Genomic DNA, 13,288 nt, shown 5'->3' with positions numbered 1-13,288 from the left:
AATTTATCCATTTCCGCCTTCAACATGAGAACACTGAACATGCATCTCTTCACGTTTGGTCTGATGTTGTAACTTGTAAGTACTATAATGTTGTGCCAAGATGCTTCATATCTCATATTAATACAGTTTTATTCTCTTCTGAACTGTAATTATTCGAATCGATTAAGCCAACCCTTATTGACCAGGAGAATAGACCATTTATTTTTGTTGTTGCCCAATGTTTCGCTTTACACGCATCTCATCTCCTTAATCTGATCAATGACTCTTCCTAAATGTTGAAATGAACCTAAATGTTTACTATTTTTTTTCCAACAAATATCATTAAAAATTGACTTTGATTAAAAGTTAAATTTGTAATAGTCAGTTTGAGAAAGACTTGACTTGTTATATATTTCTTTCAAAGAACTTGGCTTAGTGTTCTCACTGGAAACAATACCTCCCACCAGCTTCATTGTATCCGTAAGAATAGCTCAATGGTCAGACATAAATATATTAAGTATGCTCATAGCATGAGCATATAAGACCTATCGCAGTATTCCAGTGTCTTTTCACTCTGATGAAACAATAATGCTGTCTACTACTATGCATATGATAATAATGATGATGATTATGATAATAATATTTATAATTGTCCTATGTAAAATGCATATAAATGGATTTAGGTTGCATGGTATAAATAATATATGATTGTGGAATGGAATATATTATCATCTTGGTACAGCCATATGTTGAAGTAGTTGGGATGTGATGATCAGAATAATAGAATCATCTTTTTAAATTGGTCACATCAATCCGGAATTGATTAAACAAAACGCAACAGGACAGGAAGAAAGCAGAGCAAGCTACCCAAATCAACAACACCGACTGTTCATACTGGCAAAAGCATGACTTATAAGTGATAAAAATGGAAGCTCCGAACGAGAATACTAATACAGTTTTACTGTATATCTGATCATCGGGTTGGGTTGAATTGAGTAATGGTATTGAAATAATAACCCGGACAATGCATTAAAAACAAGCATTAAGGATTTCCTTATACTTCTTTAGATATATTTACATTGATGAGAATGGAGAAAGGAGTTGATTAAATCTATACTTTTCTCAAGTTAAATGTATTCTAAATGCAACATGCTCAACTAACAAGACTGGTTGGTTGTGCTTACTGTGTCTGAATAGGAAAGGACCTGCTACTTTTCATTGAATTGAATATCATTTTTCATAAATTATACTAAGTTCAATAAATAAACAACAAGAAGGTCCCAAAATTTAAAGAAACAAATGATTAAAAAGCTAGGGCAAGGTTAACTAGTGATGCAACAGGACATTATGGGTCTGGTGTGGGGGCTCACTTTTCTGTTCTCTTTTTTTCCTTTTTCTTTTATATCTTTTCCGATTATTAAAATTCATTGTCTCTTGCCAGACAACCACATTCCCAATTGTTGGAGTGAGATGATATATCAAGGTGCGTCTGAATATAAATATAAAGCATTTACTTTAGCCATAGCCCACCTTGTGTCTTCTTTCCTTACCCTTTGAAATTTCTGAATTGTTTTGCATCTTTTCTTGTTCCCCATGGAAACTTCTCAGCCTATTTCCATTGAAAGCTTCTCTTACAGTTGGCTAGTGAACATGAAGCCATCTCTTGAAGCTTGTGTGGACGCATCAGATGAAGCTTCTTCCTTCATAGAAATGGATCCAAGAAATCCACCTTCCAAGAGGTTCTTCCAAAGGAACTCGCAGGAATTCAAGTTCGACTTCCCAGTTTCTCAGTCTCCTCTTGCTCTTGTTCATGCAGATGAGCTCTTCTCCAATGGCTACCTCACTCCTCTTTTTGCTGAATCCTTGAAGATGGAATCTTATAGTGATTCTGTTTCATCAACATCCAACCTAGTTCTTCCTTCTTCTTCCCCTTCTTCTTCAATAAACAGTATGGGTCCTAAAGCTCAGGCTTCTAGATGTTCTTCTTTGAAGAGGTGCAGGACATTGTCAAGGAGGATGTTTCAGAAGTATCTCAACTTTTTGAGGCCTCTGTGTAAAAGACTGAGGGGTCGTCATCAGAAATCGGGTTCAAATCATGAAGGTGCCGGCAAAAGAGGTTTTTATGAAACATCACCAAGAATCAGTGTTGCTTATTCTGCAGATGACTGGAGAAAGTCTTGTGACTCTGAGAGCTCAATCTATGAGGCTGTTCTTCATTGCAAAAGATCCATTGGTAAACACAAATTCAATAACAGAAAATTCATTCATGATTTTTCACTTAGTACCTTCAATTTAAAGCTAACATGATATTACACCATGGGCTCTATATAATCTTGTTAATCTTTACTTAACATGTAATTTATCGGTCTTTACATAATAACTTCAATCTTTGAATTGAAAATGGTCCATGGAAGAATAAACTATTCATTAGTAGTGTTCTGTAAAAACAAAAGTTGGTGGCACTTACATTAATTAACATTTGAACCAATTCTTTTTTTCGCAGAAAGGACTTGAGGAGTGGTGCAGAAGAAAGGAAGGATGATGACGAAATGTAAAGGAGAGAGAAAGAGAGGAGACAAAAGGGAAAAGAAAGAAAGAGAAGCAGTGGATTCAAATGGGGGCTGAAGAAGTAGACATTTTAGGAAGAGATTATGATGAGCTATTCATCACATGGTCTTTGTTCTTCTCTGCTGCTTTGAATGATAATGCCAAATTAATAATGAAACAGTACCAAATCCACGCAGATTAATTAAGAAAAAGGATTTATAAACATATATATTGCATTTTTTTTCTTTTATATCATCTTGTTGATAAGAAATCACTCTTACTACCCCACGTATCTGCTGCATTTGATGAATATAATCAGTATGTGAATTATACGTGATTTTGCAGTAGTAAAAGATTTTCCCAGAAACTTTATTTGCACCACGAAGCCTCAAAGCTCAAGCATCTGCTATTGAGAAAAGGAACAAGGAAGAATTAATCTTTTGGACTAATAGCCTAAATGATCCAATTATTGTTGCGTAAATTAATGTTTCAGAAATAAACTCTAATGTTTGTTAAATTGAAATATCCTTGTTAACTCTTTCATAATTAGGATAGGATGCAATATCAGCGGTATATTTTTTATATTTATTTGAACAATAATATATTCAATTAGTTTTAATTAATTGCCTCTATACGTCAAGACTCAAGATAGTAGGCCAACATCTCCCTATCTAGGCACGTGCTAAAAGTTCTATCTTTTAAAAGTTTTAATGATTAGTTTGTAAAATACTATCTCCACAGTGGCATGTTTTAAAAAGGCATCATAAAAGAGCACATAAGCATGTGATTTTGGCGATGGATATTTTTATTAGTGGTAAGAATATTATTATCATCATCTCGACACGCATTTAAGAAGATATTCTTACATAGGTTTACTTAATAAAAGATTAATTAATTTTCCAAATCAATAATAATATAAATAAGTAAACGAAATCATTTAAACTATCTGTTTTGAGTTCGTAAATTCAGTGAGTAATTTATAAGCATACTCAATATTGTCCTTACCCAAGTTTGAATGGAGATTAGATTCTCTAAATGAGATCATAAAATAAAAATTCCCCAGAGACAAAACTCCAGGAAGGTAGGGTAGAGATTTGTATGATAAAAAAGAATCATATAATAAAGTCGTCCAAATGAGCAACCACGTTCAATAAAAAAAGATTTATTCGTCTTCACCGATTCCTTTTTTTCTTACATACAACACGAATTTTCATGGTTTCATAATGCTTCTAGAGTAGAGGCAAAAAAAATAAATTACAAGACTACTCATTTAATAAATTTAAATTCATTTGAAAAATTGAAAGAAAAAAAAAAGAGAAAGAAATCCTAACTGTGAGAAAATTGGGCCTGGGGGAGAGTGATGCTTAGAAAGGACCACTCTGTAGGAATCTATATATCGGTATCAGATGCCACTGGGCAAAATTACCTGAGCCTCTTATTCATAAATCTTTTACTGTATCAGTATACCCCATCACATGATCCCATGATGATAGTGACAATACGGCAACATAAGGAAAAGCAAAAATTTATGGTTCAAAGTTTAAACCATAAAAAGTATTTTAAACTATAACGCTATTTGACATCCAGATGTATGTAGCCCTACAATTATTCATGCAAAATTCATACAAATTTATAGCAGTATTTATTTGGATTAGCCTATTTTAAGATTAAAAATGTGAAAGGAGTTTTATTTCGTAAATCTGTGTCTAGTAGTCTTGCACATGCATCGATCTTACATACACAAGAAGCTATTCCTACTGAATCCAAGTCATGATGTTTGGAGCTGGTCGCTGTCTGCTGATTCTGTTAAGGTGAATTCCTTGATGTCTTCGAAGTTATAATTATGTATAAGATGAACACAATCATGAGACCAGGAACAACGTGGTAAAATCCTGGTTCATCCCAAAAGGTAGGCAAATTTCGAAAGCTACGTACTTACATGCATTAAATAATATGCTAGGTGTGTGTTTGTTTATATATATGTAAATGTCAGAGTCTAAACCTGAAATGTGTCTGCTTAAAGACCAGAAATGTTCACTCTTAAACTGTTGAAACAATTATTGTTGGTCTCATTTATGGGTCTTTTCTGGTTGCCTGGAAATACTACTTCAGTATTCTTGTTCAAGCTTGTCGTGTCTGAAATTCTCTCTGGCACATTCCGTTTTGTTTACCTTCACGTTAAAGAATCATTATGGTTTTTTTTTCTTTTGAAAAATATAGAATGGTGGGCTCAATGTTAAAATGATAGGTATGAACTGATGTGAACAGTGGTTCATAGTAAAATAATAAGTGGAAAGCAAAGGTTATTACTTATTTGGTGGTCCAAATTAAAGCTAAGGTGGCAAGTGAAGGAGCTAGAAACTGATCACATGCAAAGAGGAAAGATATGGCGACATAGACAAAATGTGTTCCAACAAAATGCCAATTTCTTTTGTTTGCGTCATTCGGTTTTTTCTGCGGTTTCTTAGCTTGCTTTGTAGGGGACCAGAATCTCTTCCATGATCCATGTTTCCTTCTTTTTTTGATTTCTCACGTCTTCTATTCTACCATCTTCATCAATGGAGCTTTAAGTTTTGGGAGAATTATTATAAAGTCCCAGAAAATGAACCTTATTATGAAAAAGTTTCAATGACAAAGCAAGTACGCGCGCACATGAACTTCTTTATTATAGGTTTGGACTTTAGATTATTACCCCCATCCCTTATTTATATTTTCTTTTTTATACTAATATGCTTCCTCCATTTCTTTTATTATGTGCAGTTTGAGGTTTTTTCAGAGATTGAAAAAAAAAAAAACAATCAATGTGTGTTGCAGGATAATTGAAGACACTCTATTGCAAGGGTATGCTTGAAAAATAATAATTAATAGTCTTGAAATTATTGTAAGGTGACGTGTAAATATTTTTTAAAAAAAATCCTTAAACGTGAAAATGGAGGGAGTATTATTATGTAGGTTGCTAAATTCCTTATTTCTAGCCGGAGATTATTATAATAATAATATGAGTTCATTTATTAATGCATCTTGTCAATGGATTTATAAGAGGATCCTGTCGTCTAATTATTAGGTAATTTATAACAATTTCTCATATAAGTGCGTATTAATTAAGGTGCATAACTATTGTGTCTTCCATCTTTTTATATCTGAGAAACGACTTGTCAAATATTTCTTTTAATTAAAAAAGTATAAGAGTACGTACAAATAACTTTAGATAGATTTGGAAAAACATAGTCATAAACTGAGCAGAAAAAGCTTTCTATTGTAGTATTGTTGCACATCTCATAAAAATGTTCTCTTTTAAAATATTTTATCATGAGCATACATTCAAATTCAGAGATTTGCAATTTTCTAATTAAAAAATTTTAAGAGCGTCGCCCAAAAAATATGTAATTAATAAAAGATTTTGGATGAGATTACATCTCCTCATCTAATGACCATTTTTGAAAAGAAAAGTATTCCATGATCTATTCAAAATTCAGAAACATTTGCAATATCTATCTATCAACCTCTGATATAAATGTAGAGTTTACTTAATTAATAATAAATAAGAGAATCGAAAATTCGAAATCATCTTCTTCTTTTTTTTTGGCCCATCTAGCTACCTTGTAATCATACATATAAAAAGAAATGATGCAAATAAAATAAAAGGAAAACCATATTGAAGGTACCTATACTTTCTCTCAATTTTTAATTTGGTACCTATGTGTTTTTTTCTCTTTAATTAAACATTTAATTTTATCTTTTTAGCAACATTAGCTCTTATAACTTTGTTCTATTGATATTTTTAGTCTCTATATAAGGATTAATGATGTTAATAGAGGAAAAATAAAGATTTAGTTAAGAACAAAAAACACATAGGTACCAAATTGAAAATTGAAAAAAAGTATAGGTACCTCTAATATGGTTTTCTCTAAAATAAATAAATATAAAACTGGCTCCCTTCAACGTCAACCCATGATTCCAAATTTCCAATCAATCCAATTTGCAAAAACTGAATCCCCCAAGATATGGGTCATGGGTCCAACAAGTTATGGATGTTGGAGCCGTTAACTCTAAGCCCATAGCCCATAATCCTTGTGCAGCCCACCCAGAGTTTATTTGGCCCAATATGACATGTTAAAGCCCAAAATCATAAGGAGTTTTTGGGTTTTTCTTCCTGCGGAAAATTCACGAGAATGTCTGTGCCTGTGTCGACTTGGGCTTGTGGGAAACTAGCATCTCATGATTCTTCAAATCCGTGACATTGTTGTCCGTACTTCATCCGTAAGCCCAAGTTGCGAAGGCCGAATGTCCAATTTTGTTAGTGTTAATATTGATCTCTTGGTGGGAAAAGCATGCTTTATAAAAATCAGATTAAGGATACAAATCATATAAATATAAAACAAATGCGATATACGTAATTTCAGTCAAATCTAGGATCCGTTTATGTAATTTATTCTTTTAATATAGGTTATACATATTTTGAAAACAGAAGAGAATATAATTTCAGCAGCATTGGAGAAAAATTGTAGAAGTTTTATAAAATTAAATTAATCTTCTGTTATTTATTATTGAACTATCCGGATTAACAAAATTTTGACAGTTTGGACTTTTTTACCCATTTGTAATTGATCTATTACAGCATTTGCATTGAAACTTTCACTATTAGGAACTCATCATCTTCCGCAGTTTGCAATCGAGTCATATGTCAATCGTGTAATTAAGGACATTTTCTTCCCCTAACTTTGTTTTTCAGACATTGATTATTCTTTCACAAACAAAAAAACTTTGGTTATTCTCAATAATTTTAAAAATTCATGGTTTATTACAATGATTAATTTCCTTCCGCATGGTCTTTAAACGCTGTTCTCCCTGTAAAAGTAAAAGAATTCATTTCCTTTTAAATGAGGTTGATAATCTCAACAAAATTTGCAGAAAATTTATGTAATAACGTACTCTTTATTTTTATACAAAACCCAAAATTTACTCTCAGACACATTGACAAGCAGACGATTTTACAAAATAATCTAAAGAACCGTTTCTACCAAAAAAAACAAAAAAACAATTCCCCTCTCTTTCACACAAAACCTTCATCTTCTGACATGGTCATGGGAATAGCATAGGTTATCACTTATGTTCCTCACATGTCTGACAAATGAAGCTCACACTGAAGGATTCTTCACATCTCATTATTCTTTCAAAGCTTCACAAGCATCCAAACAAGCTCATACATATATCTTAATGTAAATGATCAATGCTGCTCAAAAGGGTTGGAAGGTTGTTTCAGAGCAGCCTCTAAGTCACCATCACCTTCTGTGTTTGAAAACTTCAAGAAATTTTCAATCACTTTGGAGTGCTCACTGCTTCCATGTCTGAGAGGGAACCACTTGTGCTTATGTGGTTTTCTTCTTCTGTCACTAATGGCGATGGCTATGTCGTTGGGGAAGAGGTCTTTAAGCACAAAAGCATGAAGAACGGTGGATACAAGAAGCGCTGTTACTGTGAGTGTTGAAATGAGACTAAGAATCACACATAGACCCTTTGTGACTACGTTGGTGACCTGGTTTGAGTACCTTATGGTGGCAATGGCTGCACCAGTCATTGGAAACGTGTAGGCCCACCATGCAAGAGAGAATCTGCACATTTATATCAAACATTTGTCAGAAGATTTGCTCCATTAATCAAAAGATTTCAGTTTACACAATTTACTGATGTAAGAATCCAGTAGAGACTGAACTTACTTGAATCCTCTGAAAAAGTTGACCCGCACAGCCTGCGAAAGCATAGCAAGATCATGAGTTAACTTTCACTATGAGATGAATGATTCATAGCGTTGAGCAAATTGTGCAGATGCATGCAAGTACTGCAGTGAAACTTACCAATGAGAAATAAAGGAAGAGGGCAATGAAATATGCAATCCTTGATCCGTAATCAAAAGAATCTTGAATGCGAGCCCAAGCCATGGAAGCAACACTGGGTGCTGCAACGAACAGAAAGAACACAGGATGAAGCTCTTTTGGGAGAGTCTCATTTGTAGGAAGCCTCTGATAGAGAGTCACAAACAATACTGTGTAGTGAGCCAGCCCCACAGCAAAGAAGAAGATAGGCCCTTCTTTCAGACCCATGGATGCACCCAACAACGCCCCAACGAAGTTTCCAACAACTGAGAGATGATTTGAAGGATTGGCCACTTTTGAGAGTCTCCTTTGGCCCCCGGACATCCACTGTCCATAGATCTTAAGCTCAAGACAGAAGATAGGAGCCATGAGAATGTACCAAAGTGCATGATGCAGGTACTTGGTCAGTGATGGTGGAACTCCAAGAGCTAGGAACAAGAGAGCTATCCATGGAGCAAAGAAGAAGTTGACTCTGATTGGATGGTAATATTCACGACGGACTGCTTCAAAGTAGATGATGATTTTGAGAAGGTACAAGGTGAAAATGGATGCAACAAGAGCGATAGAGATGATCCACAAGACCAGATTTACTTCCAGGCTTATGTGAAGGAATTCAGTGGAAGGAGATGTGGCCAGTGTTTTCCACAGAATTGCTTGGCTACTAACTCCGAGGCATATACCAAAGGATGAGATAGGAAACCGAAGAAGAAATGGCCACCTTTCATCTTGAGGAAGTACGGCCTCTTCTGAAGCCTGTTAAATTAGGAAAACAAAATAAAATTTGTTACAAAATTCACCAACTAAAATCTGCAAGTTTCGATATAATCTCTTAACACATCCTTCAAAGGAAAAAGCATATTGAATTGAATTGTGGAATCAAAAGCTGAGCGATCAAGTGACCACTAGCATCCTAATTTCATTGATGAGTGGGAAAAAAAACAAAGTTCCTAGATGCTTACTACCTAGTGAGACTCTTTGTTTAGGTTTCTACAATAAAATCTCAGTCCTGAAAAAACTTTGTATGGTTTATCAATACCAGATGAATCTAGGAGTACCAATATAAGCAGAAGAAAACCACATACCCGTAAAGTTTCCAATTCTGGACCTTCCAATGCATCGAAGTATCTATCAACTGTTAAAGGCCTATCTGTGTTGTTTGTGCTATTTTCCTGTTGTGCAGGCGCTTGTTTGGGAGGTTTTCCGCGGAAAATTGAAAGCTGTCTCTCAAGTCTCCCAGAAAATGTCTTGAATGGATCAAACCTGCTATCCTTCAACCTGTTGATGTGTGGATTTTGGCCAAAGTTTACTCTTCCTTCAGTATCTTCCGGGTACACATGGCCTTTCGGCATCGGCTGAGAATAGCATTTTGTTTGGCGTGGTGGTTTGGATCCTTCAGTGTTTGATTGAGAAGAGGAATTGGGAACACCATCTCCTAAACTTGTTTCACCATTGTTGTGTGACTGAACTTCTTCCGGAGAAAGTGGCATGCTGATAGAAATAGAAATCTTTCTTTGATGATTGACAGCCACAGATTCATCACCTCGTCCTTTTTCCTCATCCTTTTGAATTTCCTGCTACAAATATATGTGAAGATATTTGGAAATTAGTTTATATCTTAAATATAACTACAAATTAGAATGAAACCAAGCGATCAGGTACTAAAGCAATAAAAACATTTGTTTAGACCATCAGATTGATCACAAAACAAAAACTATTAAGAAGTTGGGAGTTATTTAGGATCTATGAATCCTTGAAAACTCTTACTTTATCAGAGGGGCCGAGAAATTGTAACTCTGTAGCATTCTCGGTGCTATCAAAGCCAGCTACTTCATTTGATGATATGTACTTAATAAGTGATGGAACTTCGGGCGATCCATGCTCTGCAATCTCATGGCTTGTGCTGTTCTCCATGCTACACCTGAAAGGTACAAGAACATTTCAGTAACTTAAGACCTCCTTAGCTAATTTGCTAGCAGTATCAATTGGATCTTTAAGTTTCTGAAAATTATTTAAACTGTTCATTACATAGGAACTGAAACTAAAGCAGAAATGAATATGCCCTGAATCTCACAGCTTCATTAGTACTTTCAGATGTAAGATTGATATATATCACCAGAAAAAAAAAATGTAAGATTGATATAAGATTGGACAGAGAAGCGCCGCCTATCACTGTATCGAATTTCTGGAAAATCTATGATCAACTTGAGATCGGTGAACAACAGATAAGAATCAGTCATCAGCTATCCATGGCGTTTTGCCTTCTTTTTTTGGCTATATATTTACGGCCTTTTATTGATATCTCTTGAATCACATTCACCCTCGTAATTCTTAGTCAATTATTTTCTTTCTCGTTATGAAAACGCTGGCGTCCAGCACAACACTAAACTTTGAATTACAATACAGACAATTTCGTTGTATCAGTTTGATCATAGTAGTGGATATCATTCTCCAGAAAGCAAAACCAAAATGGCATTATCCTGTATTCAGATGGTCAAAATCAGAGAGATATGCAGATATCCATTTACTGACTAGGAGAGAAACACAAATTATTCTCCCTCTTCAAGAATGGTGTCAATCAGTCATAATAACAAGCAGGAAAAGGTCATTTTCGGCACCAAGAAAAAAGAAAATGAATGGACGGAAAGTTATCCGGGGTCGGTGATGAATGTAGAGAGTTTGAAGAAGGTACGTTTCAGTCCCTTTCATATTTACACCCAGAAACAGTTTGGTTCGGAAGTTCCAAACATCATTCTGGTTTAGCTACCTCAATCTTCAAAACTCATGAATGCATCATCCCAACTCAGAGAATTTCAGAAACAGAGCCTCACTGTACGGATTTCCAAGTATCAGATTACTATATAAGAAAACAGATCAGGGATTCGTACCTTTTAAAAGTTATTCACTTGTTCTTATGTCGTCACCAGAGAAACTGATAGAACTCAGGAATAATGGAATCAGAACCAGAAGCTTGAAGAGATGATCGAAGATATAACTCAGGTGGGGAAAGAAAACCAATTTTTGACGAGAAAGAGAGAATGTAATTTTGTTTGAAGAAGAACAAGGAATGGAAGCGAAGAGGAGAACAACAGATGACTTCAAACCATAGGAAGCAGGTCATATATAATACGATTCTGAGGCAGGCCCATATGTACTTGCAAGACGATTGCATCAGAAAAAAGGGATTTTGGAAAAACCGAAATAATAATATTAACAAAGAATTTATTTTTTGAGAATGACACGCTCATCTATGGAAGAAGACAGAGCAGCTCAATAAGCGGACGCAATATTTATTTGACTAACAAGCAAGTTGATTTGACAATACGGAAAAAACTGATGAGAGGTTATAAAGTAAGGCTTTAACCGCATCTTTATTCCTGGAAAATAGAGATTACTATACAATGGTGGCGTCAAAGAAAAGTAATTTTCCTGCTTAAGCATGCGATTTAATTTAAAAGAAAATTTAGGAGCCTTGAGATTTACAAATACAAGTACAGAATCGACGGGAAACTCCATGCATCACGTAGCCGAAATATATGCATTAAAAATGTTCACTTTACGCCGAGATTCCTTAAGATTTGATCAAATTTAGGTTTACAGGAAATAACTCGAATGAGTATGGTTAAAAAATTAGCCTCAAGAGACAGAAGCGATTTACTAAAAACGAACAAAAATAACAAGAAGACGGCGTGGCAGGTATTCCCAGGAAAAGGGAATAAGCTGGATATAAAACGAGAAGAAAAACGAAGCAAGATTAAGACAGTATTAATAAAGAAACATATTGAACTATTAACAGAATTAAAGAAAGAAAACTTGGAGATTAACATAATGAAGGGAAAATAACGATATAATTATTTCTTTTATGGGGGCCTGAAAAGAAGGGAAGGATAGATAGAGTCTGATATTGATGTTCAAAGCACAACAAAACTAAGCTGCCGAAGTCAAAGGATTAATTAGAAATTAAAATGAGTCGTTATCATTACAACCAGGACGCCGCGCGGCTGCTTAATTTAATTGGAACACAAGATTTCATTTAGTAACCACGCGTCACCAACCCATTTTCATACATATTCAAGCAAACTATAAATTAATTATTCTAACCTTTTTATGCCCGTCAACTTGATATCGATTCAAATGCTTCAATATATTACTCCCCCGAATGAGGTTTAGCACATATATTTAAAACTTATTCTGTGTCTGATAAAAAAATGTGTTTCCTATTTTACCCCGGAAATACATGTAATTAAATTCGGGAGAATTACAGCTAGGTCCAAAACAAATTTAATTATCTTACAGTTTATTGGCAATTAAAAAGCATGCAACAACATGTTTCAGGGTAATGAATAACAACATGTTCATGCTGATCACTTATTATTTGGATTTTTTAGTGATTAAATTACTTTTTTGAGACCTCATGATAATGCTCCCAAAGAAAATAAAATAGTTGGCAATGATTTTTCCAATGCCGTTCATAGTGACTAAATTATTATTATTATTCATTAAATTTTGTAATTTTGGTTATACTCCTTCCATTCCTAAATATAAACAACATTCTCTTATATATAGGGTTGGTATTAAATATAAGCAATAATTTTTTGCTAACACATTCTCTTAAACTTATCCTCTTTGTGAAAAATAAGGATATATTTAAAAAACAAATTACATTTCTGATGCATTTATTACTTTTAACTAATTTTAATCAATATTTTAATATATATGATTTGGCTAGTTGCTGGTTATATATAGTACTAGCTGGTGGGAATACTTGACAACAAAAGTTTCTTGCTTATATCAGACAACGGAGGAATAGCTAACATCTTTCTTGACTAAACTTGTTATGACTTCTTCATTTTATTTTAAAATATATAAATCTATTGGCTATTTTCCACGTT

General features: G+C 34.2%; 2 protein-coding genes across 3 annotated transcripts; one reads left to right on the top strand and one right to left on the bottom strand.

Moving 5' to 3' along the window:
* The first annotated feature begins 1,461 nt into the window (after positions 1–1,461).
* Positions 1,462–2,753, top strand: LOC114730318 (probable membrane-associated kinase regulator 6). Its single transcript, XM_028917368.1, has 2 exons — positions 1,462–2,212; positions 2,483–2,753. Exons 1-2 carry the CDS (start codon positions 1,573–1,575, stop codon positions 2,491–2,493), a joined length of 651 nt encoding a protein of 216 aa, XP_028773201.1. The 5' UTR covers positions 1,462–1,572; the 3' UTR covers positions 2,494–2,753.
* Positions 2,754–7,506: 4,753 nt separating this feature from the next.
* On the bottom strand, positions 7,507–12,928 carry LOC114730314 (S-type anion channel SLAH2-like). Of its 2 annotated transcripts, none has more exons than XM_028917361.1 (6): positions 12,921–12,928; positions 10,164–10,311; positions 9,482–9,973; positions 8,382–9,152; positions 8,244–8,275; positions 7,507–8,138 (listed from the first exon to the last, which is right to left on the bottom strand). In XM_028917361.1, the coding sequence occupies exons 2-6, from the start codon at positions 10,308–10,310 to the stop codon at positions 7,754–7,756; spliced, it is 1,827 nt and encodes a 608-aa protein (XP_028773194.1). In that variant the 5' UTR covers position 10,311; positions 12,921–12,928; the 3' UTR covers positions 7,507–7,753. The 2 variants fall into 2 exon arrangements, with proteins under 2 accessions (XP_028773194.1, XP_028773193.1); XM_028917360.1 differs by lacking the exon at positions 12,921–12,928 and adding an exon at positions 11,285–11,460 and having other exon boundaries at positions 10,164–10,317.
* Between the last annotated feature and the right edge of the window lie 360 nt (positions 12,929–13,288).

This window comes from Neltuma alba, unplaced genomic scaffold (genome assembly GCF_004799145.2).
Source record: "Neltuma alba isolate B1F8T4 unplaced genomic scaffold, ASM479914v2 tig00012727_pilon, whole genome shotgun sequence".
In the NCBI taxonomy this organism is placed as follows: Eukaryota; Viridiplantae; Streptophyta; class Magnoliopsida; order Fabales; family Fabaceae; genus Neltuma; species Neltuma alba.
Note: the sequence above shows the minus strand (reverse complement) of the source record. Positions and strands in the feature narration are given on the sequence as shown.

Coding starts and splice junctions, on each gene's coding strand:
- LOC114730318 (XM_028917368.1), top strand. CDS start 1,573: ATGGAAACTTCTCAGCCTATTTCCATTGAAAGCTTCTCTTACAGTTGG.
- LOC114730314 (XM_028917361.1), bottom strand. CDS start 10,310: ATGGAGAACAGCACAAGCCATGAGATTGCAGAGCATGGATCGCCCGAA. Junction 9,153..9,481: donor CAGAATTGGAAACTTTACGG/GTATGTGGTTTT, acceptor CTAATTTAACAG/GCTTCAGAAGAGGCCGTACT. Junction 8,139..8,243: donor AACTTTTTCAGAGGATTCAA/GTAAGTTCAGTC, acceptor ATAAATGTGCAG/ATTCTCTCTTGCATGGTGGG.